This window comes from Colletes gigas, unplaced genomic scaffold, assembly GCF_013123115.1.
Source record: "Colletes gigas isolate AHSC1104 unplaced genomic scaffold, ASM1312311v1 Colletes_gigas_Sc00026, whole genome shotgun sequence".
NCBI lineage: Eukaryota > Metazoa > Arthropoda > Insecta > Hymenoptera > Colletidae > Colletes > Colletes gigas.
The window spans coordinates 2,176,195-2,198,180 of NW_025106655.1; the positions used below are offsets into that span (position 1 = coordinate 2,176,195).

The 21,986-nt window shown below is 44.6% G+C and overlaps 1 protein-coding gene across 4 annotated transcripts in view; it reads right to left on the reverse strand.

Moving 5' to 3' along the window:
• The window catches only part of LOC122401657 (probable serine/threonine-protein kinase yakA), a 154,744-nt gene that overhangs the window by 33,510 nt on the left and 99,248 nt on the right, over window positions 1-21,986 (reverse strand). For 3 of the 4 annotated variants that reach the window (XM_043403921.1, XM_043403923.1, XM_043403922.1), the window contains 3 exons: window positions 17,828-18,461; window positions 9,717-9,857; window positions 3,648-3,774 (listed from right to left, as the gene is read on the reverse strand). In XM_043403921.1, coding sequence (XP_043259856.1) covers window positions 3,648-3,774; window positions 9,717-9,857; window positions 17,828-17,998 — 439 coding nt within the window. In that variant the 5' untranslated portion in view covers window positions 17,999-18,461. The remainder of the gene's footprint in view (window positions 1-3,647; window positions 3,775-9,716; window positions 9,858-17,827; window positions 18,462-21,986) is intronic. The other variant, XM_043403920.1, reaches the window with a different exon arrangement.

Consider the following 21,986-nt stretch of genomic DNA (forward strand, 5'->3'; position numbering starts at 1 on the left):
AAGATCCCAACGCAACGATCTACAAACTCTCTTGGATACGATGATTGTGAATATGAATGTACTTCCACGTATAAACGTCAACTGTTCTGGAGTATATTAGGTAATATAAAGTTTGGGATTCGCTCCCCAGCCAGAGACGTAGAAACTCCTCCGTTCTCGTAACAAATACAATTTATGTTTCAACCGGTTCCCAAGGCGTTTCCGACACGTATTTTCATAACTTGGCTGCTATTAGTAATAAGTTGGAGATGTAGTTTTGACGTTGCTAAGCATTCATCCGACGACTAACATTGTTTAATCGAAGAAGGCATATTTCTTATAAACCCTACGCGTGCTGAATCCAGCCACCTTGCGTAACAAAACAGAAACGGAACGAATTATTATTTCATCGAGTAATACTCAATAACGGTGGAACGATCCAAGTAACCCGGATGGGAATTCCTACTCGAATATAAATTTTTAACAGAGAACGAAAGATAAAGTGTTCGTTCATCCGTTGCTCGTTTAAATAAAAATTGATCGTCAGAGTGAAATATGTTCCGATCGAATGAACGTCACCTATTAAATTGCTGTACGATTCGTTTCAAATTTTTCTTGTCGAACAAAGAAGATCGAGATCATAGAAATATAAGAGGAGCACCAGATCTACGGCCGGGAGTCTCGATGAGAATCGTGTAAAGCGGTTGAATCCGTAGATTATTGTGGTTTATTTGCAGCCCGAACGGACCACACCCCTATTTCACGGTCGAAGATCAATTCGAGGCAGCTGGGCGCTTCGACGAAACGTTTGTCAAGCAATCTCGCAATCAGGCCGTAGGTATGATTCGCAGACAGGCGGGAACTCAATTACCATGTCTGGTGGTAAGAGGCCGACGTGATGCGAAGGGTGAGACGGATCAATCCCTTCAATTTATTTTCCAGAAGTCCTCGACCTCCCACGAACGGAGCACGTCAACGACACTGTCCGGTCGGATTTGATTCGTTATACGGGACGTCCCCGAGTCACCGACAATCAAACTCTAACAGTACTCCTAACGCGTCTCCTGTCACGTTCGGTAGTTTTTTTACACTTTTTAGATGTACACTTCCGCTTCGCTGGACCGACGAAATAGTCCAACGAAAAGAAAACGCTTCGTCCAGTTCAGTATTTCTCAACGACAATAAAGGATACGAGATACAATAATAATTAAGACCAATATTATCTTTGAAGGAGGTTTCGATAAGAAACACGTAATTTGATGTCCCGATGTCCGAAATTCGCCTTACTTTTTATTCGAAGTGCATGCTGTGACCGTTTGGTGGTTTAACTCGGCTACACCCTGTATAATTATTCGAATCACGAAAGCGCGACAATGGGGGAATAAAAGGAAACATAATAGGAGGCGAGGGATGCCGAGAAGAAAGCGGAAGAAACTTCTCCGCGCTTGAGTAAAGTTTGTTCCACGGCTTGGAACGAGTCCCTATTGAGGAGCAGAAGGCAACTTCCACGGCTCTATAGGAAATAGATTACGTGAATTTCTGAGCGTAACGCGATCAGAGAATCCTCTTCAGCCTCCGTTCTCGACTTCGGACCGTGCATCGCGCTCGATTGCGGATTTTGCCACCCCTCCCGAGATATCGAGCTACTTATGCCCACCATTATCGAACTCGTCATTAGGGATACTCGATTCTGAATAATTTATTATTTTACACTCACCACCGTGTAACAAATGGCCAACAAACAGTAACTATTTTGTCATTTGATATCTGCTCAATCTTTCTAACCCCTATAAAATTTGATTAAATCGTATATTCTTGGTAAAGAATTGTTTTCTCGAAACTGCGTAGAATATCAAGGGTATGTGTATTCACAAAATATGATTGTAATTGGCATCTCTAGCTAAAAATAATTTTTCAGAACGATTTGAAAATTTTAATTTTGCCGAAAAATTTCGACACCTACTCGAATTTTTTTCTTGAAACTGCGTAGGAATTCGGTGGTATGTCTACTGACCAAATATGATTGTAATTGATCTCCCTAGCTAAAAATAATTTTTCAGAACGATTTGAAAATTTTAATTTTGCCGAAAAATTTCGACACCTACTCGAATTTTTTTCTTGAAACTGCGTAGGAATTCGGTGGTATGTCTACTGACCAAATATGATTTTAATTGACCTCCCTAGCTAAAACTAATTTTTTTAGAACGACTTGAAATATTTTTTTTCGGCGAAAAAATATAGCACTACACCCCTGTCGATTTTTCTTAAAAATTCGTTTTTCGAAAAGTTGTTTAATACTTTTTTGTAGGTACTCGTGAGCTCTACTTCAGAAAAAAGATTCATTGAAATATAGTCACTATTGTAGGAGAGGAAAGGTATACCTCGTCTGCGGTTGCAACTGATCTGAATTGAACAAAATTTTATTCGATTAGATTTTCACGCCAAAGAAAAAGACCGAACGTTATTTACCAATGCTATTGGAATTTATTCCCGATAGAAATTTTCTGAAATAAATGTTTACGATCGTCGGGCACGCCACGTCGAAACCAATCACCGGGGAACGTTTTCCAGGATCGAACCAAAAGGGTCGCAAATAGGCCGATGTATCATCTCAATCCGAAGTCTTAAGAGGAACGTCGACATTGATGGGACCCATTCTGTTCGCGAAATCTTTATTCAATTCGATATTCCGCGCGCTCGTGCTCGTTCGATATCCTTTTACGAGGCGTCCAATCCGTGTGGAAATTACGGGAAACTCGTCTATCTCGTTCGATCTGGTCTCCTCTCTTGTTCACGGCGAAAAGAGGGATTCGGTAAACGCGGTACTCGAACGTTGTCGAGATACCGGGGCTTCTCGATTCCCCTCTCCCTCTGACCCGACGCCATATTGATATTCGCGATACTCGGTGCTAAAAGGGTTCCAGAGACGAGAATTCCTCTTTGTTCCGCGCGTCGTCCGCTATTTTCTTGGCACCGCGATCGTGTCAGCCGCAACGGGGATCGAACTTTCGCTTTCGAACGCAATATGCCGGAACGCCCGGACTCCGACGAATTGGATTAACGAGGTTTATCATCGTCCATTTTATAGGCACGCTGTCCCGCCGGAACGACATTACAGTTCCATAGCCCTGGTACACGCTCGGATTCATCGTCGCGACTCGCTGGCGCGGAATCTTGACGAAGTGGACCAGAAAACGAAAAAGGATGGCCAGAAACAAACTCGAAAATTAACGCGACTGGAATTTATCGTTATGCTCGGCAACGGTTCGAGCAAGCGTCGAAAAAATATTTCCGTCGATTCGATAACTTCGTGTTTCGAATTATTTAAATTCCAGCGAAGGAGCTTCGAACGATTTAATTATACGAAAGGGGGCCCTTACCCTCCGTATAGTAGAAAAGTGGTTATAGATTGGATACTTCGGGAGGATAACCATCCAAACATACATTCCGGAAACAGCAAAATTGCGTTTCTCGCCGACTCAGCAGCCTGATAATGCCGAGTCTTTACGATCGAAAGCTTCGAGGAGAAGGTATTTCGTATCGAAAAATTTACGAAAACAAATTTTTCGCGACAAATTGAGTCGATTTACCGTCCATCGTTTTATCAGAGATAGGAAACGACTCACCCCAACGGGTCACGAGTGAAAAAGTTCTATTAATCGACTTACTCAGCGTGGCGTTGTTGGCGCGCGACTGATCGGTCTGCGATCGGAGCAATCGCAGCCGATTCAGCTTGCTCTGTTGTTGGTCTAGCCTGTGCCTCAATCTGGCGAGTTTGTCCTGCTGTGCTGGCTCCTGAAACAGTAAACAATTGATCGGTGAATATGGCGAACGCGATGGAACGCCACGGCCAATGCAGTCTAACGATAAGGACGTTTCGCGTTTGAGGCAAAATAACAAAAACGTTCCTATCGCGAAATATACAGGGTGAAAATGCGAATGACACACTGTGGACTATTTTTTTCTTGAATAAATGGAGTTTGGCACGTTTGATGGTTTCTATACGACGCTTCCTTTCTCTTGAAACTAAAACACACGAACAATTTTAACCTCGATCTAAATGCTTGATCTTGCAGGTGTTCCATTATAATGGTTAAGTTTTATCCGCTGAGATAGTCGACAAAGAGACGTACTTTCGCGCGTGCTTTGAGGTTATTAGCGACGTCGTTAATTAGCTCCACGTGGACCGGGACAATTTCGTAATTTGTAATATCACGATCCCGAGATACGCGGGCATATTTGGCTCGTGCGACGCGGCCAGTTTTGCTCGTCGTCGTCACGTAATCCGTTCGTTAATGACGGGAACGTCGGAGTCCACTGTCCTAGAATCCAGAACGCGGCTGGAACGACCGCCGCGGAAACGAAGCGGAATTTAGTCGTCGCGAGACCGAGGCGTCCGAGTAATCCCGTAGGCGCAGCCACCGAAATTACCAGCGGCCTTTCATTCGCGGAAAATAAGATTGGCCCTTGGTTTCCGCGGGCGTACATTGTCGGCCGTTAAAAAGTCCCCCTGGGCTTAGAGCCGAAAGCCGCCTCCGCTCGCCGGGAGAGCCAAGCGGATGGAAGATCAGCCGAGAACCGTATAAAAGGTTCCATCTTGGGCGGTATCGAGTTCGTCGTGCCCGTTCCCGAGGATAGAGTCGGCGGGGATTAAGGCTTTCAAGTCCTCCGGAAATCCCGCCTGAGTCCTGTCGCAGGATCCCCTATTACTCCGAATCGTTCGCGAGCCGGGAATGAAAACCTCGGTGCCTGACGACGGCTCTCCCGCGCGACACGTGTCTGAGCATACATCCGCGCTTTTTGGTCTCGCTGAAACGGACCTCCTTATCTCCGGGGCAGATACGCTCCGGTGGCCTTTACGAACGAAAAAGGAAACAGAAACGTGAGGCTTTGAGAACGCTGAGCCGGGAGTATCTCGATAACGCTCTCGACCTGCAATCGATAGGAGTTCCAGATGCACGCTAGAAGGCGGGCTAGAGCAAGTCCATGCTCGATTTTAGGGGTTCCTTTTAATAAAATTTTAGATTTTTAAATATCGAGACTTTAACGATTCGTCGTTGTCGATGATCTTTCGACTCCAAAAAGTAAGATACAAAGCAAGTGATCGTGCCAGCTATCGGAACGTCGTTTAATTTAAAAGGAAGAACTCGAGATATCGTGTTAATCGTTTCGAAAAAGATAGTGTCACTTACGCTGTTACTTCGATCGCCAGTCGCGACAGTTTCGATCCCCTGCGTGTTGTCGGACATCTCGGTAACTTGCAGCGTTACTCGACGATAATGACCGCGCTTAGCCGTTCAGATACAGGAAGCAAAACGAACGAGAAGGAAGCGAGCGATCCCGAGGAGCAACCGCCGGACGTTCTTTTCCATTTTCGATCGCGGAGAGCCTCCGGTTCGCGTAAAAACGTAATCGATTAATTAGCGATCCTTCCTATCGAGCGCCAGCGTACACGCCGAATTGACTATAACCAGTTCCTCCAGGATTTCATTTAAATCGCATCAGCTTACCCACGGTGGCGCAATGACGCGTTAAAATCGCCTCCGTGCTCGCGAGTAAAGCGATCAGCGACTCGTATCAGCCGGCGCGAGATTACGAAGTCGCGAGGGGGTGGTATCGCAGTCGCGTTTAATCTCGTTAATCTCGTAGAAGAAGAGACACTTGGCTCGTTACCCGGGTGATCCTCGACACGCTCGTCAAGAGGCAAGTACGCGAGACAAGAAGCCTGCACACGCGCGTCGTCGTCGTCTTCGAGAAGAATCCGCCGTTAGTATCCCGCGTTACGTGCTTAACTAGCTCGTGAAAGGGTGCAAGCTGATTGAATCGAGTGGGCGGCTCGATTTAAATCGCGTTTAATCGCTGATTTCGAACGCCCCCAGGCGTTCTGCACCCACGGCTCTCGTCGAGAGTCATCGTGATCGGGACGCGATCATCGAATTCGAACGAATTAATTGCGAGGAACTCCCTGTTGTCACCGAGACACCTTCCGAAGGTGTTGGGAAGATCTACTAGGACTGTAGCTTCGCGATTTTCGGTACCAATTCCCAGGAAACTCTCAAGAAAATACTCCATTTTTGGGGAGGTTATTCCTAATCGATAATACGTAGTCAATAAGGATCGTAACTTAAATATCGAACGGGGCATATTTATTCTTAAATTGCAATTTCTAAACGACAGCCCGGCCATAACTTTTAATGGGACTTTTCGCGGTTCAACCAGCCGTATATCAATTCGCGCGACGATCTCATATTTCACTTCTTTATATCCGCTTCGTCTTTGCGTTAAACCGGACAATGGACGTCCATTCCCCGCAATAGGGCTTTATTTCGCGCCATAATGGTCGCTCGCCATCGATATCCCGCGATTCACGGCGCAGAAGATGTTTCTCTCCGACTGGTTCCCTCGTTCAAGGTCAAGGTCACGGCTGGCAAGGTCAACCTAACGGTAGGCACACACGGAGTGGCTTGGCGCGATTCTTTTTTTTCTCTTCTCGAGCGCGAGTAGAACACCTTTGGCACTGATTTTCGCGCGCCACGCGGAAGGGAAATGACGCGTAGCAAATTTATCAATGACGGTGCCGTGCGATTCGACTCGCCATTCGGCGGACGTCGAACACCTGGGTCTTCGAATTTTTTCCCTCGTCGCGATGACTACGGAACTAGAAATCCACCGTTGTCTTACGATTCGCCGTAATACCAGCTGTTCGTTTACGAGGTTCGCTGTTGGGAGTCGCGAATCGAGAACGAGAGTCATTCCACGCGAACAAGTAGAAGAGCTTCGTGATATTCGAATAATTTCTATCTCGTAAAATTAAGATTCTCTTTAAAAAATAAAAACCAGGAGTCGAATGGTCAAAGTTGTCACGTAATAATTTTGTTTTTCCATCGAATACCAGAAACGGTCGTTCTCGATCGTCCTGTTTGGAGGTCGTGTCACGCGCGCATTCGAATTTCAAGAGTCTGAGATTCGGTCAGGAAACTCTGGCGATGTCACGAAGAAACCCCTCGGTGTCCCTCGGTCTAAATTGCCTCGTCGATGCCACCGAGAGAACTACGCCGGTGGCCATTTCTATCCTGCAACGAAGATCGCCGCCAGGATGTCGATGCCGAAGGGAACCGACAGTTATCCGGCCGATAATAGGCATAAACTGTCCGCGAGTCTATCATTACATTGAATTATTCATGACGAGGGCTTTCTGATTCTTGTTGAACGGAAGTCGAGTCCTCGCGAGGGTTCCTGAAATACTGTCGAACAATATGGACGACGAAAGTCGGGATCGTTTCGAGCTTTTATATCGGCCGTGATAGGTCAATCTTTAGTATCGAGAACGTTTAGAGCGGAGGCGAGCTGGGTGAACCTTAATCCAACATTAGAAGTCACTATTATTCTTTTTTAAAGTCTGTTATTTATCGACTTGAAAATGCTCCCTTACGATACAATTTCCACACCTGTTCGACTCGTAATCCTGTCTAATCCGATCACCGATTGCGGCCTGCTCGTCGTCGACTCGCGCTTTCTCATTATCTCTCTTTTTCTATTTGCCAATTAGCCTATCGCGTACCCAAAGCTTGCTTACACCGCATTTTCTTTTGTCGCCATTCTCTCTTTTCACTGCCCTTACTCATCGTCGTACACGCACGCACACAACATTAGGGTTTAATTAAGGTTTTTGAGGCTCGGGGACGAGGGAACGTTTACAAGCTCGTTCGATAAGGAAAATGGAGAATGTCAGGACTTGTGAATGCTTTTAAAAGTGCAAGCGTTATCTTACCGCTCTTCAACATTCTATGTTGATTTTATCTTAAATATTTCAACTTCTATTAAGGTTCTCTATAGGCAATATCTTAATACCGACATCGAAGCAAAGCATATTTCGCTATAAATGCTTGTTTTTTAATGTCAACGAGGCTTTAGGTCGTCGGTTAGTTGCAATGGCGGAGCGAAATTATTGCGTGGCTTGTAAATTGCAGGCCCTGCTATCGATTTCCGTTAAATAAATCTTTTTTTTTCGCGCACATACGCGGCACATAAACATAAACATCGCGAGTGTGGCGTTTGGTCCATTCGTGGGGGATAAAACAAACATCGATTCCGCTATCTCCATTTGGACGATTCCTATTATGGATCGTATTTTTAACGGATACAAAATACTACGAAGGAACGGCGGTATCGAAAGAAAATTTCGATTGTATTTTTTTCTACATCTAAAACTATGAACGGTATTTATCTCGTTTGTAGTTAGCGTTTGTTTGTACTTTTTCTGTACGTGCGACGATCGTTAGCACGATGCTGCTTCGATAAAATTGGTGTAAAAATTGTTTTATCGATTGACCTAGAACCTGGTACACAGTGAATATGGAAATTTATGTGGGTTCGCAACCAGAGAGTCTGTATCAAATATTATTCAATAAATTCTGTTGCTGAGCGAATAATTGCCTCGCTATACGGAACTGGCGGGAACATAACAATAAGCAATTAATTTACCCATTGTAGAGATTGCTAGGGAAGTGCCGCAATTTGCACAAATTGACGGCAGCTGAGAAACAGAGAAGTTTACGCAATCTTTGGTCTTGTAAGAAATATACCATAAACACTAGTCTGAGTTTTCAAGGCCTGATGCGTCCATTAATTTTTTAAAGGCATTTATCGAAGAGTTGTGGGAGGAGCCACTAATTATTTATCTTTTCAAACGACACTGACCCAGTTCCCCGCATCCGGCTCCAAAACGATCAATAATTCTAATTAGACTTAATTTATCCAAATTATTTTCAGCCCAAAATCGATTCGACTGCCATTTTACGCGTCCTCGAATCCTCGATGTCGATCAGCTATAGTCGGTATTATTCTTCGAAAGGACATAACCAGCAGCATCTAACAGTTTTAACTGCTGCCCCGGGAATCTCTGCAGCACTCGAATACCTTTATTGCTCTGCATAAAGTTAATTCGATTCTTCATTGCTATCGCGAGGTCTAGGAAGGAGCAACTCGAGTGGAAAGACGCGACGCGTCTCGATGGTCGAGTCGCAGCGGAAATCAGGCTCGTCGGCGAGCGGAAGGCGAACGCATCGGGAACCCAGCAAGATCAAGGGACATTACGGTTGCTTGGTCGAGCAATTTCCAGAACGATTTCCGCACTTAAGCGAGTAGAGAACAGAGCTGAAATTCCGTGTCGAATTTTTTCTTACTCGAATATTCGGTCACCTATTTATGCCACTCGATGGTATAAATATTCAGCGAATATAATTCGAAAATATTTATTTCTTTAGAAGTACACCTTTAAAATATTAAATCAGATTACGTACGCTTGGTGTAAATAATTATTTTAAGATCCGAATAATGGTATAACTTAATATTACTAATTTTTGCCCTGTACATATACAGATTACTGAGACCATCTTCGAGGAAGCACCGATTCCACTAACCATCAACGAGCAGCATTTAAACGCGTCGTCGGTATCCGGCATTAAATAGTGCATATATGAATATTTTCTTATTCGAATGATAATATTCAAAGTTTATTCGCACACTTTCAAATACCTATAAAATGTTTGAATATTAACACGTTCGCCAACGGGCATATATGGCTTCGTTAGACGCTAAGACGAGATATGAAACTCTAGTACAGGGTTTAATTGACCAGTACTGCAACATTAAAGTCAACGAAAAAAACCCACGCGTTGAACACGTTAAACGATTTGAATAGCCCCGGTACCAGTCGGGAACGAAGCAGTTCTTACCTGTGCGCCTCGAAGCACGGCTAGACGGGCCTCTCTCTGCTCCAGGAGGCGCCTCTGCTGGGCAATTTCCCGCTGTTGCCTGGCCGCCATGCTTTCAAGTTCGCTGAGCACCAGCACAGCACCACCCCCGCCCACTGGTAACTGAAACAAAATTAACAGTACGTCAGAAAAACGAGTCGCCAATGACTATGCGTTAATGCTCCTCAGGGCTTTGTTTCTCTGGATCCTCGTGAAAGATCCTACCACGATCGGTCATTTGTTTATAAAAAACCAGACAAAATGTGGTATCAAATTCTGCTTAGGTTCCGATGTAAATAGGAAATGATGAAAGGAGAGAATCTTGTTTCCACTTGGAACAGTCTAAGAACGCGTATTAAAAATAGTTAAACTTTAGATGCGTACAGTTTTAAAACTGCTGGTGTTTTATTAATAATTGAGGCATTGTTAGAAGCGGCAGGGCTTCCCCTTTAAAACGGTTTTTGGTTTTTGTCGATCCGACTTCCCGTTTTCGAGATATCGTAATTTATGTAAAAGGGTATTTTTCTTAATTCGACTATCTCTGTCTCCGTCTGACGCGTCGCGTTGGACCTCTCTCTCGTGCGTGAGTCGAGACAGTCGCGTGACGCGGAAGTCGTAGTATTTCCAAGAATTTACTACGCACTGAGTTCATTCAACTCGAGTCAATGAAACGTAAACAAACGCTTCGGATCCTTATATCTCCGAAACTAGCCACCGCATCGACTTGAAATTAAAATCGCTATATCTCCGGAACTAATAACGCTATCGACTTGTTCGAACGCTCATTTTAAAGGATATTTCATCCTCTATCCAATGACTATACCAACTACTATATTTTATGCTGTCTTCTATGTTTATTTTGCAATTTACTTTAACACTATGCGCCCAAAGAAGTTTCAACAATTCCTATGGATTATACGACTGGTGTGCGATGAAACTGGATTACAAATTTCATATTTAATTGAAAATGAATTTAAATTTGTATACAGGATATTTGCACAATTATTACACCAAATTTTCCAGAATTAACTACGCTATCGACTTGAAACAAAATTCGTTTTTAAGGGCGTTTGAGGTGGCTTTTGAGGCTCCCCTCGAGGGTCTCGCGTGGCAGTCAGAGGGCCGATCTTTCCGTCTTCCGTAGACGTTGTCCAAACAAAGTGGTCGATCGGACCTCCCACGCACAGATTCCTCGCCAACAATGCAGCGGCGCGATCGAGGCTGCACAATAAAATCGTACCGTAACGGTTGTCGCGGGAGGCCGAGTATTCTAAATGTCAGGCTGCCATTTCGCAACAGAGAGCTGGAAACGTTGGCGGGAGCAGCGAACGAAGCGCGGCGGATTACGCGATTTTGCTACTCCCCAGCAGAAATAAATCGAAAAACGGAAGGCACGGTCGGCGGGACTGGTCCGGGGATAGGTGTAACGCAGCGGAAAATAAAAAGCGAGACGAACAGTGGTAGGTCCGGAGCCCGGAGCCCGGAGCCCGGAGGACGGACGGACGTGTACCGCGAGAGCGTTCGCAGTTCTTTTTGCTTGACCTCGTGCACCATCTGGAGAGGACCGGCCGCCGATACCAAGTAGAATCCCAAGGACGACCTGGCCCTTCGAATTCCACAGCGACAAGGACTCCCGGGTAACCTTCGTACGTCAACGAAAACTCGTCGAACGACGGATGCTCGCGTATCGCTGCACAGGCGGACAAAGTCTCCCCGGACGCGGAGAAAACGCGTAATCGTGCGATCCCTGACTCGTTTACTCTCTGTAACGATCCATTTTCTAAAATTAAATAGTCGAAGAAACAATGGTCAACTCGCCATTACGAAAAGAGCTATTTTCACGTGAACATAAAATTAATTAGATTGTTCTGGCACCGACTTTGTACGTCAGGATATTTGCAAAAATACAAATGTCGAGACCAGTACATTTCGAAAGAGTATTTGCTAGACGGTGGAGCCATCGACTGCGCTCGTTCTTTGTTTAGGATCGAAGCGGCGTCGAGTCGGTGGTCTTCTGGCAAAGGATCCAGGACTATCAACGTTTCATTGCGATCTATTAAGCTTTTATTGCGACCGCGCTCGTTCAACCGTTTCCCCGGTCGCGTAGCTACGATTTCGTAATTAAACGTCCCCCGGAGCACGGATTGAAGAAATTGGATTCAGCATGCGCTTGGACTCCATTAAAATTTCAATCTCTCCTACGCGCACTCCTTAACGAACGGTTCTCTCGCGTGTTAACGAACGATCGCGGTGGTTCGGCGGGAAATAAAATTTTTCCCCGACGAATCGGACAAATTCATTCGTTTGTTCCTCTTAATTATGGAAATCATCGATAGACGAAGCTTTCGTGAAAGAAGTTTTAACGCGACGATATTTTATTCTTAAATAATTAAAACATGTCGAAATGTCCTATCCTAACGCGTCACATTTTGAGAATGAATTTTTCAGCTCCACAGTGAAAAGTCCTATCACCTATGGTTTCAAAGGGTTAATTTTTTCCGAGTTATTACCGAAACCAATCGTTTTTGTACCGCCAGCGAATGAATTCTGGCCCCCCTGCGTGACGATAAAGCCAGATAACGGCGGGCCTGAGAGCGTACGTCGCTCGTTTCTAATCGTTCCTAGTCGAAACTCGTATACACCCGGGTGTGCTTATCATTTCGTTGGGCGTGGAAATTAATCTCGAAGCTTCCCCAGGGCGCCAGTTTCGAATGTCGTGCTGCACGACCCCCGGAGGCAGCCTCGAAATTTATCATTCACAACGGCTGGTTTTATCGCGACCCTTTGCCCGTAGTCCTCAAGACTCCGTCCAACTTCCACGGCAGTAGGTCTCCTCAGGAGACGTTCGTATGCGGCTCCACGGCTTTTCGTTGAGGGTAAAATATTAATTGGCTCGGTCTCCAGCACACACGTCTGCTGAGTATCCCTCGAGGAAACGTCCGGACACTTTGTGGGCTTCCGTTTCTCGACGCGAAACATATACTCGAAAGCTGCGTCGATAGCTCGCGCGAAAAGCTCATCGAGACTCGACCCCATATCAAGCTATTTAATTTAATTTCTTTTCAAATTCTTTTCCATCGAATGCTTGGTATAATATTAAGTAAATAACTTGCGAGGAAGAATAGGAAATACTGAAATTTTCAGTTCGCTTCTCGAGAAATTGTAAACAAGGTTAACATCGTATAAAAGAAGTCTTCGATACTCTCATTTGTTTAACTAAATGTTCCCCAGGTATTGTTAGCGACAGAGATAACAAGTACTATCGAAAGTTACCCGTTGCAATTTATCGACGAAGAAGCAAGACGAATCGGTAATCGTCCAAACGACAAAACTTTCGTACTTATTCGGTGCTTGTTATCTTTATTAATGTAACCTTTCCAACTTTCGAACCGAGGGATTCGCGTACGAAAGGGCCTGGAAACTTTTATTTTATCCCCCGTCTCGTAACCTGACGATCTGCGTTAAATCTGTCGTGCTCTTTGCGCTTCCCTTTGAATAATTTCGCTTCTTCCTCGGGGAAGATTTTGCAGGAGAAAAATTACATTTTTTACGCGAGGGTGGATTTTTTGCCAACGAACCGTGTTCGATTCAGACTTCCCGGGACCCGAAACACCTGCTTCGTAATCTATTTTTCAAATTATGATTCGTATTAAATACCTTCGGGCTATTTTTACTTCGCGTCGAATAACTCCTTCAGGAAGCGTGTTAAAAAATTCAACTCGATGCTCATCAACGAATCGCCGTTTATTTTGAAACTTTGTAGACCAAATAACAGCGGGATATAAAAGTTGATTAAACCATGAAAAATACTTTATTATCTTCTGAAAAGGATCGTTTAACGATAAAGGATTAGTTCCGTTCGGTATTAGCCTAGGAAACAGACTCTATACGTGAAATATGTATCTGAGAGTATAAAGCATTTTTAAATTCCATCGCCGATTACATTTTTGTAATCTTTTATGTCCTTCTTGGAAATATTATGCCCAATTGTTTTGTCCAATTCGACTGAACTCGAAGGATTCTACGCGGTAACGTACGGCATTTTATTCCTTCGGGTTTTATGTCCCGTTTCTTAACCCGAGGATTTTACGTTTCAAATCTTCTCGAGATCGTTACGCTTCACGGCGTATAATTTCTCGACAGGAGAGATCGTATTTTTATACAGTAGCGCCGCGCGGTACTGTTCCATTTTTTTTAGTGTGTGGAGGTGATTAAACGCATCCAACGATGAGTGTTCCGTTGTCTCAGGCTTTTCGTGAGACTGGTGATGGCAGAAATGCTGGCTGTAAACTATACCGAAAAGTCGAGTGGTCAAGGAAAGTATTTTCGAAGGAACTCGACCCGAAAATTAGTTCAGAGTGGCTTCGAAAGAGACACGACCATTTTGGATCATCTAACGTTGCGGTTCTCTTCTTCTTAAGCGCGTTAAAACTTTCATTATTGTTTTATTTATAAGGGACGATGCATCAAGTAACTCTTTTCTCGAATAAAATTTAAAAACAGGCTAATTGCCGCAATTACATTTTCGCGCAAAGACCTTTTGCATTCGTCCAATTTTCTAAACATATTAACGCGTTGCCAAGTGCATCATAAATCGTTTTCCTCTTCAACGTTTCGTCCGAAGAAACTTTATGAAAGCGTTGTCAGAATAAATTTCATGTCGTTTTCCTTTTTTGTAAATTCATTATGTTAACAAAAATACTAGATCGTGATACTAATTCAACTGATAAAGTGATTCATTTTTAACAAGTAGACGCTAACTTTTTAATGGCCGTTTGCAGAATAATAGCGAAGTTAATGATATATAATAGTGATAATATATATTGACGAAATTTGTAGTTGCACGAAACATGATAATCGTGTCAGAATTAATAACATTCTGGCTATTAATCACGTTTCTTGATTACCGCGTACAATCACAGTCTGCAATTTCATTTATCAATTAATTTTCTAATCAAACTTTTTCGTATATTTTGCTATATTAAACTAGCGTAAATACATAAAATACGATTAATAAAAGAACTAGAGTAAAATGTATCGTGACGGGGCCCATGTTCGTTACGAATTGCAAGCGCCCTTATGAGTCTGGAACAGGATGAAATAAGAGGAACGTTTATAGGTACCTTTTTCATTATTTTTAAGGCCTCTGTCCACCGTCGAAGTAGGTATCACATGTTATGAAAGGATCCGGTGTAACGAAGGAAAAATTCCCGTTCCCCGAAATTCAGCTCGTAAAGAATTTTCAGTCGCGCGACCCTTTTCAGGGGAACCCCAGTGTTCCCATAATTCTCGAACCCGCGCGCGAATTTCTTGCCGTTTCTTGCGACATTCGATATTGCATTCCTCGCAGCTACCGCATTCCGAGCAGTCGCTTAAATCCCGCTACCCCTGTAATTGTTTATTTATTCGCTCGCGTGCCCGTGCGCCGGGAAACGACCGGATATTAAAGAGAGAAATAACGTTCGAAGTTAACTAGATTCGTCCTTTACGGGGAACGAATCAACGCACGCGTGGATGATCTACGAATCGGCCGTCAGAACTAATTAACCTCGGGTAATGTTAATATCGCGTTGATGAAAACCGTTAATAAACGTTAAATAATAAAATCAAAGCCGATCGCGACGGCGATATACCAATGGCGGGGATAAGAGGAGGACGGCGAATATGCAGCAGGCTTATAGCAAGATATTCGACGATACATATCTGTTAAGGCGATTTAAAATAGGATTATAGTCGCCAGTTTTCTATTCACTCGGCGTTGAAATAGGATTACAGTCGCGATCGGTTCCATTCAGTCGGTAATCCATATTGTATGAGTTTCAGGAGTTCTGTTTCGTATGGCGCGATTGTTAGAGCGCGGAACGCACCGTGACGTTGCGCGCTTTATTTGTCTCGAATAACTTACAAGCTGAACGAACAAAAATAATTTTATAACTATCCAAACAGAGTAGCAAATGTAAGTGGAGGTTAACTGTGACTTCAGAGCCATTTGTTTACCGATGACGCTTGTTTCTTAAGTCATCCTTAAAAAATCGATTCACAATTAAATATATTTTATTACGATATTTAATTTAGAATCGATTTTATTTGGTAGGGTCGAGGATTTTCAGTCGAAACGCAAGCGGAAATGGTAGACACGTAATCGGATGGTCATCAGGCTGCTAAGTCCATCGAAACGAGCGGCATACTGACCTTTCTCGTTCCAGGTCGGGTTAAACGGGAATCCCGTAGCCTAACGAAAGTCCTTTGGGATCCTACGATTAACCCCGACGAGCGTGATTTTCGTAACTTCTGTCTATAGAAATTTGAAAGCAAAATTCAAGCGTTCACAGTTTCTCTTTTAAAGAAGATATTCTACGCTTTAAAAAATATCGATATTTTTGCATTTTTCCGTAGTTCAGGACAGCGGTTCTAAAACTTCTCGTTAAGTGCTCGTTTTAGTTTAGAGTGTGCCTGGCGCCACCAAGATTTTAAGACGTCTGATTCATTTAGATACGTCCAGCAAAGCATGCATAAAAATACTATCTACCGGAACGTTCTGGGCATTTTTGAAACGAAAGAAAATAATAAATTTGTGCATTGTTGCCATTAATGTCTATGGTAGTACTGTTTTTAATAAATAATTCAGTTGTCGCGTACAGATCGTTCGAGTCGGTTCTCCAGGGAAGCTGATTCGAGAAGAAGAGGGCGAAAACGAGCGTTTTTAATTGTTCCTCGGACCCCTCTAGCGAGGATTTTACGTTCGGCGATAAAGCACGGTGTTCCTATCGGTAATAGACGGTGCGTAATTCTGGAGGAGCCAGACACGGTAATTCCGAGTAGTGGTAATTAAGGAAATTCGTAGGAGACGGTTACGAGAGGGACACTTTCCCCAAGGAAACGCATAAATACCGAGGGAATTTCATCGAAATAATCCCTACAGGGCAATCCCAGTCCCTCCGTGCGCCTTACAAAGTTATCTCGCGACAGTTTAAGCGGCAGTAACTATTATTTACTCCGCGAACTCTATTCGACGCAGTTACGCTCGGCTATGACGCATTTCCCTCGCCTTACAGTTGTTTCAACGTTTTATCGAGAATAACTAACGAACTCGAGGCGCGTCTCGAAAGCTCAACAGGGTGTCGAAAAATGTTGCCGACGATCCCCGAGGTTTCCGTGATCGAAAACGAATTTTTTCGAGATTCACGACACACGTTTTATATCTTCGTAACCGACGCTTTTTAATATCTCGCGTCTTTCAGCGATTTTATGTCATCAATGTTTTACGGTTTAGAACGCACATTGTATTCGCGATTCGTCGAATTCGCGACTTGTTCGGCTATCTTTAACGATCGTGCAGCGGATACAGAGTCGTTTCTTCGCTCGGAGGAGGTCAAAGATACAAAAATATCTTGTCTTCAATTGCTCTGTATAACTCTTGACTTTATAGGATTCTTTCCGCGAAGTCAGACGATTCGGGATACATTCGGCGACTGTCTTCGAACCACGACGCAAATACCAAATACGGTACAAAATATTGTAAAAATCTTACAATGTACGTATACATTATACCACATAAAATAAACTGGAAATTACTGCTCGTTACTGAGCACTAATTCACCAGAATAGAAGACAGACACGAAGTAATACGTAGAAATTTTTCGTTCCTGGTTTCGGAATATAAATTCAAGCGCAAATATACCGCGTTCCGACTAGATTTTGCTGATAGACCGATCATTAAGGCCGAACCAGCAGAGTTTGCCTTAGACGGAGATGTATGTTGACTTCAACCGAGTTAAATTCTAGACTCGTCTAAGGCAAGGTTTGCTGAGTCAGCCACACTGACGAGCTCGCCGTTAAAACCTGCTCGAAACGCCAACTTATTTGCGCAATCTTTTCTAAACGTATGCGGTCTCAAAATTAATTATCTCGAACGATTCTGTCAGAAAATTCCACCTATATTCTCGATGTACTTTCGGACGAAGAATGCCGCCATTTTCCGATCGCGTCGCGACGTTAATTTCCCGCGACGGCAAACGACGAACGTCGTCCCCGTTTCTCGCGCCCCGTCGTGATTTTCCGCGACGGAAACGCTGGAAAATAAAGGGTCTTACCTCGTTCTCGAGCTTAGCGTTCTCGTTGCATTCCTGCTCCTTGCCGTCCGTCGGTCTCTCCTTCACCGATAGGAGCTTCTTCGGCTTCCGCCTCGATCGTCCGTGACGGAGCTTCACCGTCACGGTTTTCGACTTGTTGAAGCTCTCCGCCGGATAAACGCACGCCAGCATCGTGCTCGTCGACGGTTTCGCGATTATTTTCGTTCGATTTGTCCACGAGTTACCCGAAAACACGCACGTTCACCGGTTAGCGAAACGATCCTCTCCGTTTCTCTGTCGCAGTTCCATCGACCCGCGGAACTCGTTAATCGCGACGATCAATTAAAGAACGCGTTTCCTCGCGTCACTCCGTCGACTGCTTGGGTCCCACGCACTCTCGATACCTCAGAATCTCGTGCAATTTAAAAGAACAAGATGTCTTGAGTCACGAGTTTCTTCTTGGTTCGGGACTCCCAAAAAATATACAAATTCAAGTCGACAATAATTTCGATTTCGAGAGTCCCCGAAGCAAAGTCTTTCCTCGGGTTTTTCTTCCTTTTTTCTGTACCAGGTTCGGCGCTGGTCCTCTTTCGGGGTCGATTCACTTTTTCTCGGTATCGAATCTAGCGCTCAGGGACAGAGGCGCGTCGGTTCTCTGAAATATCACAGAAACAAGTTTTGCGTTAACGCGCGACGACGAATGCATTCGACGTTGCGACGACGACACCCGGGGTCTGGGAAACCGGAGGACGGGAGCATGGCCAATCGAATGGAGCCGAGCCGAGCCGAGCGGCGATAATTAACGATTCGAGTCGCGCGTGCAATAATGCGAGCCCCGAGTGACGGTCCAAGCGGTGAATGCAGCCCGAGTTGCAGCGGAGAATCCGCACGGCGCGTTATATTCCATTACGCCTGCCAATTAAAACGCGAGACAACTCGTCCAGTTCTTTATCATCGTTGCTCGCGATGCGTCGCATTGTATCTACCCCTCCTTCTCGCGTTATTTCTCGCTCTCTGCGCTCCAGATGAAACGTGAAAATAATATGTACCCGATAGGAAATATTACTCCACGCCTGAAACGAATCGCCAAAGTTGATCCGCCTCTTCTTGCGATCGAATCGTCGTGTTTCAGGGAGAATTTATTCCCCGGAATTTGCTCGACAAGTTTTTAACATCTCGACTCGTTGGTAACCGGAGTCGGGTAAATTTTACCCACGAACAACGAAATTAACGAACGTTAAAAAGTAGAATTCTGTTACGACCCTCGAGTTCTTGTACGATCCTGAAGATTTATGAGACTCGTTCTGCGATTCTTAATCAACTCAAGTTCTCTACATTCCTAGACCAGAATATAGTTAAATTTTGATTCGTTATTTGGAAATGGAATTTAAAGACTCGCCCGACAACGATCTGGAATCCCGATAACAACAGAACCAAGGAGTCCAACCCCCATCGGGCGCGGAAGCAAATCCAATTTCGAGGGCAAAGGATGCTCGAAGCGTGGAAGGAGCCGTCTCTATCATCGGGCGGTAATGCGACTCTTGTTAATTATAGTTGAGTCCGTGGAGACGCAAAGGGAAAATGGCTACCGAGGATCCGTTCGATCGTAGCTGTGCCGATTGTCCGCAGCCCCGCGGATCCTCGTCTAGCGTTTACGTATTCCGCCTTTGATTCACGAAAGCGTTCGGCAAATCGAAAGGGAGCATCGCCCCGGCAACGGCAAGTTTCAGTCGTCGACGTCATCGACTCTGTAATTTCGATTACATAGCACGATTAGGCGTGTCGTCGGGCTTAACGACGTTAACTCTTTGCTGCACGGTGGCTAGCTCGGCTAACCACCTGGAAAATGTCCACTAAAGTAGTTAACATCGGTGACCACTTGCTGCGACAATTTACCCAACGCGTTCGCGCCCGCCTTGATAAAGTATCGCATTTCCACGGCGATTATCCTTGTTAAGCAACGATCTGTTTTAATTGCAAAAGTTTCAAACATCGGATTTTAAGTTTATAGACGTATCTTCCTGACTAAGAGTTAAAAATTATAGACAGTTCAGAAATCTCCGATAAACCACGGAAAAGTAGTTCCTGGTACGGGCGCGTTTAAACTTTAATTTCACATCCAAGTTTTTTCGAGTCGCTATCGCGAGCATTTTAAATAAATAGCACGTTTGATCCAACCCAAATCCTACGCGCCGGGGTAAAAACTTTAATTTCGAGCGCTTTGGGGGCGAATTTCTGTTTCCGCAACGACCCGAGCTGAATCTTTGCCGCGCGGTCTTCGAGTGGGTTTTTAAACGGCGCTGAATAGAGCAATGCGAGGAACAGCTAGAGGGTGGGTTCGCCGAATGAAAAATTTACGACGAAATACGCTTAAGAGGCCAACAGAGGAGAGAGAAAAAGATTCGTGAAAGCCGGTTCCTCGGCGTCGCTTCGTGGCAAACGACGCTCGAGAGTGGCCGCTTTCGCGTCTTCGCCTTAATTTCGACTATGCTTCTGAATGGCGATTCCGCGCGAGGTTTTGCGACCGTCGCGCCTTCTAACTCGCTCGAGCAACGATCGTCGTCCACAGAGATTAGCGTTTCAATAGTCGACCATTTTGCGAAAAAATTAACGAGCCACGCTCGTCACCCGCTTTGCCGGGCAATTTCTTCTTTAATCGGGCAATTAATTTGCTAATTCTTGCGCGAAATACGTACACTGACGCTTACAAATATGCGGTCGCTCGGTGAAATCGGATAATTATTGCAATGTAAAACGACTACGCTTTTATATTTATTGCATCCTGCAAATCTTACTGGGTGGATTTTACATCTAGAACATTTCTAAGTTCGAGAAAATAAACATTGAAAACGCGTGCACTGATTGGTATCGGACAGCGGTGTAAGTAGAAATAGCGATTCGTGGTCAGACGAGAAACGTTTCTACTTGCAAAAATGAGTTCGAAATTGCTTTGTAGAGCACGTTTAGGAGGAAATCGACTCGAAGACGCGTGCACTGCTCTTTGGACTTCGCCACAAGTAGAAATAACGATTTGAGTCAGACACGCTGGAGGTGATTCTCCGTCGAAGAATATTAATATTTAATATTTTACGAAAAGGGTAAAGGCGAGTAAAAATATTTCCAAAGCACGCTAGAGGGGTTGAAAAAAGATGTCCACGAAGAAGTTTTACCTCCGCCGAGGATAATTCAATTTTTCACGTCCTCTAGGCTCGGATATTCGCCGGAAGGGCCGTTAAAGTTGATGTTGAACATTACCGTAGCCCGAGCATCCACCCGTAAGACAACAGATTTCTTATTATGTTTTCCCCTGTGTAAAAAAAGGAACGTTCGTTCTCTCCTTTTGCTCGACGGTGGCGTCGACGACTATACGTTAATTAAATCCCGACCCGCTCGATCAATCCTAATATTTTCCGAGCGCCGGTCGAGCATCCCCGTCGGCGGTATCGCCGGCTCTTTAAAAATGGAACGCGAGAAAAGCGACGCGCGGGCAGAGTCCATTTCCAGGCGGGGAAAACTTAGTAGCACGTAACCGTCGTTTATTAAGCGACTATATCCGAAATCGATAGAGGGGCAACGCAAGAGGGGAAGAGGGACACGCGGGACGGCCGTCCGCGCGACAGGAAACAACGGAAACGACGGAAATCGAGAACGATTAAGCGACCGGCATCCCACGGTGCTATCAGTTTCGCAGCGTATCTCTAAAAATAAACGACGGAAGATCACTCGAGGACTCGGGCGAAGTCGTCCTCGTGTCTCGAGCCCCGTCCACGCGACCCAGAAACACGAGGGTGCTCGACGACCCCGCGAGAACGTTCAGGGCGTTTCTTCGAACTTGAAAATAGGACTTTCGAACAATCGAATCGTTCCCCGGTTCAATATTCGAAGGCTGTTCACCTCGGCTAGACCATTAACTGGTTTCACGCTTAAGAAGTTAGAAACGAGATTTCCTGTTTCTCAGATAGCGATACTCTCCTTTTGCTTTGCTAATCGAATTAAAATAGTTTCTTTAAAATACGTATTTATTTCAAAAACTAATCGCAACGTTATTGCATGCCTTGTAAAATAATTGTGTACGATCAAAGTCGACCTACGGGAAGTTTTAGTAATCGCGTTAAGGGTAGATCCTAGCGTAATCTAAATATTTAAATTTCAAGGCGGAAGCGCGTCTTGCAAGGTGAAA